Source organism: Phyllostomus discolor, chromosome 2 (assembly GCF_004126475.2).
Source record: "Phyllostomus discolor isolate MPI-MPIP mPhyDis1 chromosome 2, mPhyDis1.pri.v3, whole genome shotgun sequence".
Taxonomy (NCBI): Eukaryota; Metazoa; Chordata; class Mammalia; order Chiroptera; family Phyllostomidae; genus Phyllostomus; species Phyllostomus discolor.
In genome coordinates, this window is record NC_040904.2 from 124,428,385 (window position 1) to 124,444,521 (window position 16,137).

General features: G+C 38.0%; 1 protein-coding gene across 4 annotated transcripts in view; it reads right to left on the reverse strand.

Annotated features, from left to right (window-relative positions):
* Positions 1–713: 713 nt before the first annotated feature.
* Positions 714–16,137, reverse strand: part of CCDC77 (coiled-coil domain containing 77) — a 35,735-nt gene continuing 20,311 nt past the window's right edge. For all 4 annotated transcript variants that reach the window (XM_036018507.1, XM_036018508.1, XM_036018509.1 and 1 more), the window contains 8 exons: positions 12,333–12,429; positions 11,399–11,471; positions 10,346–10,437; positions 9,216–9,364; positions 4,884–5,103; positions 2,559–2,684; positions 2,306–2,458; positions 714–1,575 (listed from right to left, as the gene is read on the reverse strand). In XM_036018507.1, the coding sequence (XP_035874400.1) occupies positions 1,429–1,575; positions 2,306–2,458; positions 2,559–2,684; positions 4,884–5,103; positions 9,216–9,364; positions 10,346–10,437; positions 11,399–11,471; positions 12,333–12,429 (1,057 nt within the window). In that variant the 3' untranslated portion in view covers positions 714–1,428. The remainder of the gene's footprint in view (positions 1,576–2,305; positions 2,459–2,558; positions 2,685–4,883; positions 5,104–9,215; positions 9,365–10,345; positions 10,438–11,398; positions 11,472–12,332; positions 12,430–16,137) is intronic.

Genomic DNA, 16,137 nt, shown 5'->3' on the forward strand with positions numbered 1-16,137 from the left:
CAGGGTGTTAGTAACTATCAACCGATACCTTAAGTCAATGGTGGTAAGCCTCGGAGTCATATATAAAATTCAAAATTTGTATTACATCATCTCTAAGACTCTTTCTTACTATGAAATTCTGATTCAACAGGGTTTTGTGTTTTGCCCAGCATCAAAACAGCAAGTCATGAAATGCCAATTCCTGAAATATTAGGACAAAAGTAAGAACCGTCCACTTATGGACATCTCTCTAAAGCTTAGGACTGGTGCCTCTGGGAATTTCTGTCCCAATTTATTAGTAAAAAAACATGATCTGTTTTCAAAGGCTTAAAAAAAAAGACAGCATCTTCGACTGACCATTTTAATTACTACTTTCCTTCACACAAATATGAAAACCTGTTCTTCATTGCTCTGCCCTGAGTAAATCACAAGATGCCATACTAAGCTAGACTGATTTCCCAGAGGCTATCTAGGTAAACACGCAATTATTTTGCCTCAAACACACAGCCATTTGCCTAAAAAAGGCTATAGATGGAAAAAATGGATGAAGTCTTAGTGCCATCGCCTTTAGAACTATCTTTGCTACCTCTAATACCAGATGATTTCAAGGGACGCGTTTAGGAAAACTTTACTGCCTGTACAGGACCACAAAGACCATGGGACACGTAAGTAAACAGAACTATTAACAAAGTATCATGTGGTTTTTAACAAGAAATTACAGAAAACTCAAAGAGAATATTTTCAATTACACATTTTATTGAAAAGAGTTAATTTAAAATATATACATTATTTTTAAAAAAACATGTTATTGGTACAATACTGAACTTTTCATACAAGGATCACTTAAGTTTAACTCACTCTTACCAAAGTGCCACATTTATTTTCCTTGATAAATACTTTGCTTAAGAGTAGAGTCTCTATCGCCCTCTGGTGAAACTTCATGAGATTGGGTGTCTATAAAACTAAGTAAGGCCTCACAGCTCCCCAAAACAGAAAGTTAAATTAGCAGAATTACTACCTATTCACATTCAACAGTTGTGACATGCCCACGAGAAAGGCAACCTTGGTGAGCGCCTTTATCTCCTCAAGAAAAGTGTTTCTCCTCTTGCCACTCAGCCAAGACACAGCAAATATCCTTTCTTCCTGAGTTTTCATGGTTACTGTCTTCTTAAAAGACAAAAACCTGTCATTATAAATGGAAAAAATAATGTGGGAAAGTTTCTAAGTAATTTAGGTTCTAATCCAGACAAAGAAGAAGTTAACAGGACAGCAAAAATTATAAAGTTTAGCATGCAAGAAAGGCTTTTTTAGTGGTCCCTGATTCTTCACCCTGTCTTTATAATAAAGGATACCACCATCCTAGTCAACAGTTCTGGGAGAAGATGACATGTTTATCAGATTCCAGAAAGCAGACTTACTACTGACCAGGGCCATTTCTAAGAGTAAACATCAACAGAGTCTAAGTTCATTCTCCAGACCAAATACTTTGGACTTTAGGTTCTTCAGTTCTCCTTGAATCTTATGTGCCCGTCTATTGCTGTCACGGACCTCACACAGGACGGCAAGATCCTGGTTTGCCCGGGCATTAAGTGTTGCCTAGAGATTTGGGGGGGAAAAAAAAGATTAGAACATATGCCAGAGGAGACAAAGCAGTCATAAAGACCAGGCTATGCTGGCTCCTTTTTATGACACATTTGGTACAGAAGGTAAATTCAATCCTTAGTTTTAGTGACTAAAAGAGGGCATAAGACTCTGCTTTCCCACACAACAGTAAAGGAGACATGAGATAGAGATCAACAAACAGTTAACAATGAGTAAAAAGAAGAGACCAATATAAGCATCACTGGTGAATTTGCCAGAGAAATTACCTCATCTTTTTTATAATCAATTTTTGTTTGGAACACTGATCATTTCGAATATATGGATAACTGGTTAAATCTCTATAAGAAGGCTCTTGAGACAACTCTGTTTCTAAGTAAAGCTGTGTCTGGTAGGAAAAAATACTTTATTACTCAAATACTCATTTTCCCTATTTGTAATATGGACACAGTTCTTTTAATCTACTTCTTGAATTGGGAAGCATATAAATTTCTGTTAAGTTAGCTTAGATAAAAGTATAATGATAGTCATTAAATTATTTAACCTATTTTTGTCTTCTCTCTAGCATGTACTTGTTCAACCAATTTTACTGAGACTTGAAGGACGCTGATCTCTAAGTACCCAGCGTCGGAGAAATAGCTCTTCTCTCTTCTGAGGAGCACTCACGACCATGTGTTCTCACCTGTACCCCTTTTCTGCCTTTTAATGATTCAGGATCAACAATTACCTTATAAAGCATTTGCTCCAAGTCTTTCAGTTTCTGCCGGAGAACCTTTATATCTGTCTTAAAGCCTTCTACTTCCAAGATACGCCGATTCTCCAAGGCTTCATAGCGTTTTGTCATTACCTGTAAACGCTTCCCCATCTTGTTAGAGCGGTCCTAAATACAGGGAAATGAGAAGGCATTCGTGACGATGAGGGAAGCATTCCCTGAGCCATCTGACCTCCCACACCACCATAAATGGCAGAGAATCTGGTACCTTGAAGATCTCTCTCCTCACTCCCTCTTCCTCACGAATTCGGGCAAGTTCTTCTTCTAGGGAAATGCACTGCTCTTGGTACATGTTGGACAGCTTTTTCTCTTGTACTAACTTATCCTTTAAGGACTGTGGGTCAAAAGGGAAAAAATATTACTGGGTCCTATGATTTAGGTACTTCAAATAACATTTACATAAAGAAAGAAATGAATGAAGGGATTTACTGAAATACAAATGAGTTAAGTAACAGGACAGCAAAAACTATGGAGAACATTTGAAAGAGAATTCTCTCGAGTTTTTCCCAAAGTTGTACATAGTAGAAATCCTTTAAAATAAAACAAGTATTTTGGCTCTGTGAAGAGTAGATAACAGAGTTCAGAATTGTCCCAAGTAAGACATACGAACACAGTCAGCCCTCATATCCGCAGGTTCCACATCCATGGATTCAACCAACCACAGAACAGAAATATTCTTTAAAAAGGGCACATTGTTGCTGACGTGTACTGTGCAGTTAGGCCTACTGAACATTTTTTTCATTATTCCCTAAACCAGCGATTTTCAACCCTTTTCATCGCATGGCACACATAAACAAATTACTAAGGTTCTGCAGCACACCAAAAAATATTTTGTTTTGCCAATCTGACATAAAAATAGGTATAATTTTGATTCATTCACACCAAATGGCTATTGTTGTGTTGGCTATTGTCATTTTCTTCTTTTTTTTTTTGACAATGTAAGGGAAAAGAGGCCTGTGTTCCTGACTAGTCAGGAACTGCATGTTTTAAAAATTCTTATGGCACACAAGTTGAAAACCACCATCCTAAACAATGCTGTATAACAACCATTTACACTGTATTAGGTATTATGAGTAGAGATGATTTAAAGTACATCAGATACCCTGACTAGTATGGATTGGTAGACTGGGTGTCATCCTGCAAACCAAAAGGTCGCCAGTTCCATTCTGGTCGGGGGGCATGCCTGGGTTGCTGACCACGTCTCCACTTGGGGGCGTATTATAAGAGACAGCAATGTCTCTCTCGCACATCGATGTTTTGCTCTCTCTCTCGTTTTCCCTTCATTCCCTCTATCTAAAGGTAAATAAGTAAAATCTTTAAACATAAATAAATAAAATATATGGGAGAATGTGTATAGGTTAATACAAACCCTATGCCATTTTATATAAGACATTTGAGCAACCATGGACTTTGGTATCTGGAATCAATCCCCTGTAGATACCAAGGGACTATTGTATATGTTTGGGACACATTTCTGAAGTTCTTTAAAAAGAAAGAAACAGCAACAACACTTATTATACATGTTCTATTGAGCAGTCAGAATGATCTTTTAAAAAGCTAAATAATAAGCCCTGGCTGAGTGGCTCAGTTGGTTCGAGTGTCACCTGTACACCAAAATGTTGCAGGTTCAATCCCTGGTCAGGGCACGTAAGAGAAGCAACCGATTGATGTTTTTCTCTCATAAATAAAAAAAAATAATAATAATAAAATAAAGTAAGCTAAATAAGATTATATTACTTCCTTATATACAGACCTAGAGGAGCATTCCTGGGACAGGGAAGAGCAACATTAAAGGCCCTGGAGTATAAGAAAAGGAAGAAAGTCATGGTTACAGAGAAATAAGCAAGAAAGAAGTGGTACACAAGGAGGCTGCAGGGGTGCGTAGCAGTCAATCACAGAGGGCCACCCCTCCGACCTCCTTGTGTACCACTTCAGTTTGAACATACATACTCCAGGGCCTTTAAACTTGCTCTTCCTTCTCCTTGGAATTCCCTTCCCCTAGATCTCTACGGCAAGCTCAGTCCCATTTTTTAGGTCTCAGTAAAAACATCAAACTTAAGAGAATCTCCCTGTGCCTCTCCATAAAAGTAGACTTCCAGCAACTACATATATATAACCTTCATCTAATACTTTTAATTCCTTAATATCACCTTTTCTTAATCAATCATTTCCTTTGTTAATGTTTCTGTTCTTTCTCACCCACTAAGATGTAAATACCATGACAGCAAACCTGGTCAAGCTTATTTACTGCTGTAGCCCCAGAGCCTAGCCCATAGTAGGAGTGCATTAAATGTCTGTTGAATGAAATGAATGAGTGAATGAATCAACTGATCATTTGATTTTCTAAATCTACAAACGCTATAATGACGAGCTACTCTTGAAACTTATTTCTTGAGGTTATTGCTACATCAGCTTTCTGGACTGAATGAATCTAGTATGATAATTCTTAGGTTCTTTGAAATTCTCTGATTTCTTTCAAATTCTTACAGGGGAAAAAACCCCCAGCAATTTCTGTAAGATACATAGAAGGTACCTTAATATATTCATTTTGTTTACGATGACTCTCATGAATAACTGGCCAAACTTTTCCAATTTTATCTTCTTTCTTCTTACACTGTACCCTGTATTGCTTAATCTTTGACACCAAATGATCCTTTTCAAGCATCCACAACTTCTCCTTATTTTGGTTTTCAAATCTGAGTTGCAAAAAGTCTTTGGTACTCTCATAGAGCAGTTCCTGGGTGTGATGAAGACTGAAAGCACAAATGTGAACATGAAGATGTTTACACAGCACATATGGCACACTTACTCCAAATGATGGAAAGACACAGATTCTTTAAAAACTGTCCAATATATAAATCCTGTAAAATATTGTTAGCAGTTTTAGCTCTGGTTGGTATGGCTCAGTGGATTGAGCACCAGTCTGCAAACTGAGAAGTCACTGGTTCTATTCCCAGTCAGGGCACATGCCCGGGTTGCAGGTCTGGTCCCCAGCTGGGGGCATGTGAGAGACAACCAAATCTCTCACACATTGATTTTCTCTCCCTCTCTTTCTCCCTTCCTTCCCCTTTCTCTAAAAGTAAGTAAATAAAATAAAATATTATTAGTTTAAAAAATATGCTTAATCTGGTCACTCACAATCCTACATGTTGTATTGGACAGAATGTAATATAGCTACCCATGCTCATGGTTCACAGACTGATCTTTATAGATATTTTGCCAAGTGCTAATTTCAGGCTATATAATCAGAAGGACTAAATAAAAAAATTTACACATAGCCTGCACAAGTATGGACTATTCTCAGGCACTAGACTTTACAATAAAGAACCTAACTCATGGTGCTCTGACTGAGGGTTAACACAAATTCTAAAATATCAGGAACAGCTTTGTTTTTGTTCAGCTGTGCTCTATAGGTAAACTACCTGATATCAAATCTTATGTTGTTTTCAAGGTCAACTTCCTCTGTGAAGTCATCTTGACAACTTTAGCCCATTTAATTTCTCCATTGTCTGAAATTCCTTATCAGCTTAAATCTAGTCTCCTGTGTTATAATTCAGCTTGCTTATAATATACTCTCATGTTTTAACTGTCAACGTGCAAGTTTTCCAACCTGAATGAAAGCATGTACTTGTTTGTCGTTTATTTTTGCCCTGCTACCACCAAACTGTCAGGGACAGAAGCAACTACTAGACATACACAAGACACTAAATAGATTTCTGCTGACTACTGAGATTTGGAAATAGTAAAATGATGTTTCGATCATCAACGAAGAATATCCCTAGAACTAAGCAATCCATCAGTTTAACATCAACAACTAGAAAAATGCTGTATCAAGTAATCAAACTATTTGCAAAGAGTATTAAGTACTATGAGGCCATCACTCTACTTTTCCACTGAACAACTAATGTTAGGTCCACTTAACTCTTTTCATGAGTAACAGGGCACACAGACAAGGAAAAATGATAGCATAATGCCAGGCAAAAAGTACAATAATTGTCAGCAGATGAAAAAATATACATATTTTCCAGGTGTATGTATGTGTGTATAAAGAGGGAGAGACTGATTTAGTTACAAGGTTCTCTCTTCCTTTCTTTTTTTTTTTTAAAGATTTTATTTATTTATTTTCAGAGTGGGAAGGGAGGGAGATAGAGAGAGAGAAACATCAATGTGCAGTTGCTGGGGGTTATAGCCTGCAACCCAGGCATGTACCCTGGCTGGGAATCGAACCTGCGACACTTTGGTTCGCAGCCCGCGCTCAATCCACTGAGCTACGCCAGCCAGGGTGCTCTCTTCCTTTCAATGAGTTATTTTATTCTTACATTATGCTCTCAATTACAAAATGGGAAGTATGAACTTGTTAATGTACAAATGGTGAAAGCGACATCCAAAGGGCAGTCATCAATGGCCTTGAATTTCATGCCATTTAATATCCTCAGGATGACATAATGGAAGGAACTGATCATGTCCTCAGACATGCAGATGATGTTAAACTAAGCCGATTATTAATATTCTGGAAAACATGAACAACAAAATTAAATATATATATATATATATATATATATATATATATATTCTGGAAAGCAGGTTAAAAATCACCAATTATTATGACAATTAAAAAATACTGTTCCCTTAAAAAACAATGAAAATCCAATGAAAAGTGAAAGCTTTGTGCTTAAGCGCAAAATACCTAAAATAAGGCATTTTCTATCCTGCATTGGTCAGAAATCTTAATTGAGTATCATATACAATTTTAATTACCACATTTTAAAATGGAGGAAGAGACACTAGAAAAGTTTGAGGAAAAAAAAAACAATAAAGAGATGAAGAATGTAACATGAAAAAATATTATTTTAAAATGTTGGATGTTCATCATAAAAAAGAGATGGTAGATGCAACTTGGTAAGCATCACCAACTGTTCAACAGATGCTTACAGTGCTCCTGTTATGGACACAGGGCTAGACCCTGGAGGAACAAAGACATAATTATGATAGGTGATCATCACAGAGGCATGTTAATCATTATGGGAATGCAGATGAAGAAAACTTAATTCTGCCTGGGGAAGTCTTCAGAGAAGGATGACACTGCATAGCAAGGGACCAGCCACAGAGCCAGTGTTCCATGAACAACGGTTATCATTAGTTTGGCTGAAAGACAAAGTAAACTACAGCAACAGAAAAGGAGGTGGGGCTGAAAGGTTAATTTAGTGCCAGATGAAGTCCCTAAAAATTGATGCTGAGATATCAGGGCTTTATCATAAGATACACAGGGAGCTATCAAATGTTTTCAAGCATTTGGTAAGTCCTGATGGAGGAGCTACTAGTGACAGTGCAGAAGAGTACAGAATACAAAGGCAGCAGTGAGAGGAAGTACATTTAGGTTACTGCAAAGACTTAAACAATGTAACTTGAGCCTATACAGTAAGAATGAGAGCAGAGAATGGATTTGAGAGGTTTCTTAGGCTTGCACTGCATAGGGTTTATAATGAGGGAATAAAAGTGGGGAGTTCAGGATAATCGTTATGTTTCAAGCTTGGGAAACTGGATGTGATGTCATTAAATTAAACAGGAAAAGAATGAAGTAATAGGTTTGAGATGGGGGAGGGGTGCTTATTGGGGAAGAAAAACATATTGGATTCAGTATGGTCAATCTGAGGTGTTCAATCACATTCTCCCCCTACCCCACCACCAGAAAAGTGGCATTAAGGATTCATTCCATAAATTTATTTACAAACACACCTAGTATGTTGACTTCAACAGTTTGATACATTTTTAAAAGAGAATGCTCCTCTTCATATCTGTTTCATGGATTAACGAAAACATCCTTATTTTTTTAAGCAGTTGGTGTCTTATTAAAAGAACAGTGTGGCAAATCCAGATGCAAACTACAGTCATCATAGTTAGTAACTGCCCCGTTTTCCAGTGAAAATGGCAAGTTTTTTCCTGGGCCCTCCTCACAGTGGCTCCCACGGACCACAGAGTTTGTCAGCCTTCCAAAAGCTCTGTCCCAGTATTTTGCTGTTGGAAGCCCTGGGAAAGGCACAGAAACTGAAAGTGGAAGAAATGGCATTCACACCAAGTCCTTTTTTTCATTAACTTATTCCCTTCTGTGCAAGGACCAAAAGTGGTGTTGAAGCATATTCAACTGAAGATATCTTTATAGCACAGGTCTGGCCACTGGTACCACACAAAAGGCAGAGGAGGGTTAGATAGGTAGAAGAACCAAAAAAGACAGGCATTGGAGAAATCAAGGGAGATTAACTCCAAAGTTAGAGGGACCAGAGATGCCAAACATGCAAACAGATACTGATCACAACGAGGGCTATAAAGAGATAACTGGTCAGAGAAATTAAGAAGTCAGTGTCGACTCTAGAAAGGGCACGCTCAGTACAATGATGGGGATGAAATCACACTGCAGAAAGGTGAGGAAATGCAGGCAGGTAAGAAAAAAAAAAAGCAGTGAGTACAGAGAGTTTGTGTCTTTTTTTTGTATAGGTGTGTCAATCATATTTTTCCATTTTCATGAAGGGCCAAACAAAAGAAAAGGGCCCTACTATATTGAGTCAGATAACATATCAGTGGCTAAAAGAACATTTCTTAATCACTAAGATCAAGCTAAAGCACCAAAATGGGTTACACTGAGTGTGTGAAATAGCAACCCTTGATTCCTCAAGAAAAGAGTCAACAGCATTCCTGGACAAGCCTAGATACCCACCAACATAGAGGCAGAGATGTCTGATAAAGACAACTGGTTCAAGGGTCCTGGCAGTTCCATGATACTATGTTGCAAAGGTACAGGGCCATTATCTTTTAAGCCACTCAGAAAAAAATTTTAAATCTGTTAGGTATAGCTTCCTTGAACACTCACTTTTTGGTAAGCTCTTTGATTCTGTCCTGATTTCTTTGGTGATGAACTTGTATTTCCTCAATGAGAATCCGTCTATCCTCCATGAGCCCTTCAACTTGCTCTCTAGAAAGCTTGGTCTGTTCTTCCAGCTGAGCCTGCAGTGCTTCCACCTAGACAAGCCAGAAAGGGTGAGGCATCCACTCCTGCCCTCCTTCCTCTTGTTCTTTCCCTCCAAAAGCCAGCCTTTCTCCAGAAAAGAAATAAAAAACAAAAAACCCCACACAAAAACAAACAAACAAAAAAAAGACAGCAGCAAAACAAATAGTAGAAAGGCCTCACTGGGCACTCCTCTTTACTTAGTGACGTATAAATGGGGTTAGGCTACACAAGAGATTTCACACACAGTAAAGCATCTGTGTTACACAGAGACAGCTAGAAAACCCAATTTCCTCTATTCCCACCTCTTCACTATCTTCCCTTTTAAACTTGAAGCAGTGTCTCATCTTTAAGACTGCCTAGTGGCATAGAAATAGAATGACTCTTTTCTTCTTTTTTTAATTTAAAAAGTGGAGCAAAATGAGTATAATGTAACTTCCTTATCTGAGTCTGGCTGTCATGACTACAAATGGAGATATTGGCCAAAGATAGGAACTGCCATTTAAATCAACAGAGCCCCCCTGATAATGACAGAATTTGAGTGTAACTAGATGAGAAATCATGGTTGCAAATGACAGACTATTACCAGGTGTAAGAGGATGCTGAATTACTCTCCTAGACCTGGAACACATGCACAAATAAACTGATATACTCCCCAAAGTTTGCTCTATCAGCACAGACAACTGCAACTCTCTGTGTATCCCCCAGGCAACCACAAAAGAAATTCTTACTGTGCGATGGTTTTGTTGCATAGGGATTAGCACATAAGCTGAGTGAACTGAGGGTTCACAATAGCACCTCTAGAATGGTTAATACAAAATAATAGTTTTTAAAATACAAGCTTCTGTAAACTAGGAATAACTTCAATTTTCTTAATCTCATGATGCCTAGATATTACATGTATGCAAGGAGATACTTACATGGCAGTGAAGGTGTGATACTCAAAGTAAGCTTTGGATAGAAATTGTTCTGGTCTGCCAAAATAAATTCTTTACCTGTAAAATGAGTGTCTGTATGTCTCTTTGGTACTGCTCAGAACTTTCTTTCTTCTCTCTCATAGCTGGTTTTCTATTGCTTACTTTAGAATCTAAAATAAGAAAAAAAAATTAAAGACCTTTATTTAGCTTTTCTTTCTGCTATTCAAGTATCAGCATTACCGTTGCATAGTAGGTCAGTTTCATTTACCTACAAGAAAAGGCAAGAAAGAAAAAGGAAAACATACAATAATTATAGTGCTTAATTTTTCAAATAGGAATCTCTACAAGGGAACTCTGCTAAATGTCACCTGGATAATAATATCCATCCAGCTTTCTAAAGAATAAACTACTAAATTTTCCTTTGAAGTTGTATTTATTTCCTGTGTAAAATCTTATTTCCTGTGTAAAAATCTTTTTTAATCAGAGTAAGGGTAAAAACTAAAAAACTAAATCTAAACATGTATCACCCAGTTTTGAAAAGACAAAATTATTGTTAAAATAAGCAACACTAAAACTGCACAGAACAAAATTTAACTTCTTGAATAATTCAAGAACCTCATGCTAAGAGAGATTTTAAAAGTTCTCACCATAAGAAAAAAAATTGAAACTCTGTGTGGTAACAGATGTTAACTAGACTTACTGTAGTGATCATTTTGTAACATATAAAGTATCAAACCATTAAGTTGTACACTTGAAACGAATATAGTTATATTGTCAATTATACATCAATTTTTTTAAAAAAGAAGGAAAAATAAGATTTCCATTAAAGAAAGATGACTGAGGCTTAGGGAGGCTAAATAATATTCTGTAATTCCAAAAGTTGTACAAGTTTCTTTTATGACTTATCACCGTAAGCATGTTAACTATATATTTTTTATTTCTACTCCATTAAAACATCATGGAAAGGTAAAAACAAAACAAAAGAGAAAAAAAGAAACCTCAGTAAGATCTAAGATTACCAGAGGATCATTATAAACATTCATTATCACTGTATAGTAGGGAAATTTTTCTAATTATTTACACCATGTTTTTGAATTCTGTATCAATGAGAATTTATTATACAGTTGGTACCTGCTCTGAAAGTTGAAGATTCATTCTGTTCACATGTATCTACAGCCTGGATAGTCTTTTGGAGAATGCTGACCTGAAAAAGAAAAAAGAAGGTACAGAAATAGCCTTCCTGTATATGTGATGTTTCACTTTTTACCTTTGGTGCCACGGATAAACACTACTCAGAAATTAAATTGGTCAAAATGGATATAATCATATAGGAATATCATACATATGAGACCAAAGTGGACAAACAAATTGGATAAAACCCACTGTTGGTGATAAAAGCTAAAAATAAACCAACAAAAAAAGCCCTTCAGGGTAATTTAGTAAAATCTGCTTAAAAACTGTGGTCTTTGACAAGGACCTTTAGGAATATAACAGAAACACAGATGTGTATACACACATACACACACATACACACATATGTGCATATATATGTAGATATGTATAAAGACGCTCACTGAGGCACTGTTTAGAGGAATTAAAAATGTGAATAGTATATACACATACAACTCTATGTGAGCAGAAAAGTAGTTTTATCTCTGAGGTATATATTATGGGAAACTATCACTTATATATGATAGATTTCTATGTGTTTGTTTTTATTATTTTTGTAATCAGTATAAACAAAGATTAAAGAAGAAACTTGGGTATTAAAATAAGTCTGATCCTGCCTTCCTCTCTAATCTCATCCAAAATATCTATTCCTCTGTGCTTTAGGCTTCCAAGTAGTGAAATGGGTACAACAATGCTACTTCCCAAGAATTCTGAAGAAAAATAAAATCATAAAGCTCTTTGTAATTATACAAAATGCTCTAAGAACTTAGGTAGACATGGGAGTATGATAGCTAATTCTTCTAACTTCTTAGCAAGCACCAAAATGGCACTGACTATGAAACTTTAGTTTGTAAAAGCCCTATTCACCATGCAATCTAAACCAAAAATTACTTACTTTGTTGGGAGGCTCCTTAAAAAAATAGGTCACTTCTCCAGTGTCTGTTCTCACAAGAGCCAAGAGATTCTGAATCTTTTTCTTGTCTTCTAGCTCCCTGCAATTCTCATAAAGAGTAAACACACATTGTATAAGTACATTTTTCTGTTTAAAGGATCTCCATTCTAACTTACTTATTTATTTATTAAAAGACTTTATTTATTTATTTTTTAGAGAGGGGAAAGGAGGGAGGAAGAGAGAGAAACATCAATGTGTGATTGCCTCTTACATGCCCCACATGGAGGGCCTGGCCTGCAACCCAGGCATGTGCCCCAGACTGGGAATCAAACCAGGGACCCTTTGGTTCACAGGCCAGCACTCAATCACTGAGCCACACCAGCCAGGGCCTAACTTATTTTCTTAAAGTATATTTTACTGATTATACTATTACAGTTGTCTCATTTTTTCCCCTTTATTCCCCTCTGTTCAGCAACCCCCCTCCCACCAGCATTCCCCCATCTTAGTTCATGTCCATGGGTCGTACATATAAGTTCTTTGGCTTCTCCATTTCCTATTCTATTGTTAACCTCCCCCTGTCTATTTTGTACCTACCATTTATGCTACTTATTCCCTGTACCATTGCCCCTCTTCCTTTCCTGCTATCAACCCTCCATGTGATCTCCATTTCTGTGATTCTGTTCCTGTTCTATTTGTTTGCTTGGTTTCAGTTTTTGCTTTTCTTTTAGGTTCCATTGTTGATTGTTGTGAGTTTGCTGTCATTTTACTGTACATGTTTTTATCTTCTTTTTCTTAGATAAGTCCCTTTAACATTTCAAATAATAAGGGCTTGGTGATGATGAATTCCTTCAACTTGACCTTATCTGGGAAGGGCCTTTATCGGCCCTTCCATTCTAAATGATAGCTTTGCTAGATAGAATCATCTTGGATGTGGGTCCTTGCTTTTCATGACTTTGAGTACTTCTTTCCAGCCCCTTCTTGCCTTCAAGATTTCTTTTGAGAAATCAGCTGAACTAATTTCTCAAAACGCCTCCATAGTCTTATGGGAACTCTTTTGTAGGTAACTGTCTCCTTTTCTCTTGCTGCTTTTAAGATTCACTCCTTCTCTCTCATTTTGGGTAATGTAGTTATGATGTGCCTCCACTTTTACCTCCGTTTTGCAACCATACTCAACCATACATGTGAGCATCCTTATGATAACTAGTGTTTTGAACTCTGTATCTGATAGGTTGGCTATCTCTTTTTCGCTTAGTTGTATTTTTGGAGCTTTTATCTGTTCTTTCATTTGGGCCATATTTCTTTGTCTCGGCACTCCTGTTACATTTTAAGGGGAAGAGCCTTAGGTATTTGTCAGGGTGGGGCAACCCCCATCACTGTGTTTTGGCAGTGTCTTTGGGGTAGGGGTCAGAGAGGGAACAATGTTGCTTGCTCAACTCTGGGCTAATTTTTTCAGTCACTTTCCCCACTATCCAAAAGCAAATTGGGCTTTTCTGGTGCGGATTCCTGGGTGGGTGGGTTTGTATGTTCAAGCACCCTGTCGGTCTCTCCAATGAACTCTCCTATGAAGCTGGGAGTCTCTCCCACTGCCACAACCCCCACAGGTTTTTACAGTCAGAGTTTCTGAGGCTTTACTTCCCTGGGCTGGAACCCTGGGTTGTGTGGTCTCGCTCCCCAGTTGTTCCTCCTGGTTTATCTGCACGCAAATGTGGGACCGCCTGGTCCTCCAGCCACTGCCTTACCATGAGTCCTCTCTGACCCACCTTTCCGTCTCCACCCCTCCTATCAGTCTGGATAAATGTTTCTTCTTTAGCTCCCTGCTTGTCAGATTTCCATACAGTTTGATTTTCTGGCAGTTCTGGTTGTTTTTTGTTTTTAAATTTGATGTTGTCCTTCTTTTGGTTGTGCGAGGAGGCACAGTGTGTCTACCTATACCTCCATCTTGGCCGGGAGTCCAAACTTATTTTTAAAATAATGGTAACCTCAAATTAAAACTGAATAGGATTTATCTAGACCTCAGCACTAGTTTTTAAAATATCACATACTCATAGGTAGGAATTAAAAGAGAAGGGGCCAGAAATTAATTACTCATTTGGTTCTAGAAAAGCACTGAAGTGATAGTAGGGTATACTGCTCAGATTCTCCACTTCAGGAGTGACAGGTTTATTCTCCCAGCTACCAGCAATTTTGCAGGCTGATGGCTCAGAGCTGAACTTCCCTCCAGAACTGACATCAGTCAAGGGGTACAGCCTTCGCCAAGGAACATCCTGCACCCAGTGCCCAATCCCCTTCTCTCAATTCTGAATATTTCTTAAGACCCATCACAACTTTAGGGCACCCTGTGCCATTGACTGGGTCCAGCTATAACTGAATCACAGTTCAACATCTGCCCAGACTTTTCTTGTTCCCTTGTAAATAGTTATTCCTGAAAATACTCCCCAGTGAACCTCCTAAAGTAAATTTTCGTTGCAGAGTCTGTTTTCCAGGGAACCCAACCTAAGGCAGTTCACATCAGATATGGACCAAGGAAGCAAAATCTAAAATGAAATTTTAGAGCTGGTGATATGAGGATGATTTATAGAGTATAATGTTCTTAGCATCAAGAGAGATGGCTGGGGGAGGGGGATCAACAGGGTATAGCTTACACAATTAAAATAAATCAAAGAGGAAGGGAGGATGATTACTGTCTGCAATATAAAGTCACAACCTCTGACCCATTTTAAACACCTCAGCCAGTTTTAAGAGCCAGAGACAACTACCTGAAGGAGGAACTGGCGCTCCAAGGAGGTAGGACTTGGAGACATCACAGCAAGTGTACATGGCAATGATTCCCTAAGTCCTCCCCAAAGTGCTTATGGCCATTTACTCAAGTAATTGTACATTGGGGGAAAAAAACACCCAGACATTTCAAAGACTGCTTGGTATATGGTCTGAGCTGACACCAATATGGGGTGACTTGAAGCATTACCATGGCACTGTAGCATATGGAAACCAGGAAACATATGGAATTTTGGTCCAGGTCCAGCTCACAACCAGCCCACTGAATCCAGGCTCAATCAGTGCTCACTTCACCCATCTCCAAATGAATAATTAGAATGAACATATTTGGTAGTCAGCAAAACCTCCATATTGGTTTCTTGGCTTCAGGTTAGGACAAGTGGAAACCTCTGAAACTGCCCACCCTCACCCCAAGACAGCAAAGACCTAAAGGTTGTAGGGGTAAAGTTCTCCATCAAATACTCAATTCATTCACAAGTATAACCTATGTAAAACCACATGGATCACAGTAGACTACTAACAAGTAGGTCTCAATTTCAGTCACCGTGCTAGATGTAGTGTTTTTGCTACAGCAAATTAACCTGGTCTCAGGTACATGATGTGTGGCTACTGATTAAGCTCATGTATTCTTATCCATTCCTAACAGGACCACAAGCAGTTCTCATTCATGCGGGGTGAACAACACTATATTTGTATAGTCTTTACATAGGTCCATGTAAACTTTTCTGCTCTCTATCAAATCAGTCAGGAGGCACAGAACCTGGCCATTCTACAGATGACATTAGTTCACTATTGATACCATATTAAATTAGGGTGGATAGATAAGAAATGGCAAGTGCATTAGGACCCTTGGTAAGATACATGTGCTCCAGAGGACTGGACATAAACCATACAAAGCACATCAGTGAAGTTTTAAGGGTCTGACCTAGGCATGCCAGAACATTTCCTTCAAAGCCAAAGACAAATTATTTCATCTCACACCTACCACCTCCAAGAAGGAAGCTAAATGCTGAGAAAGACTGTTCGGGTTCTA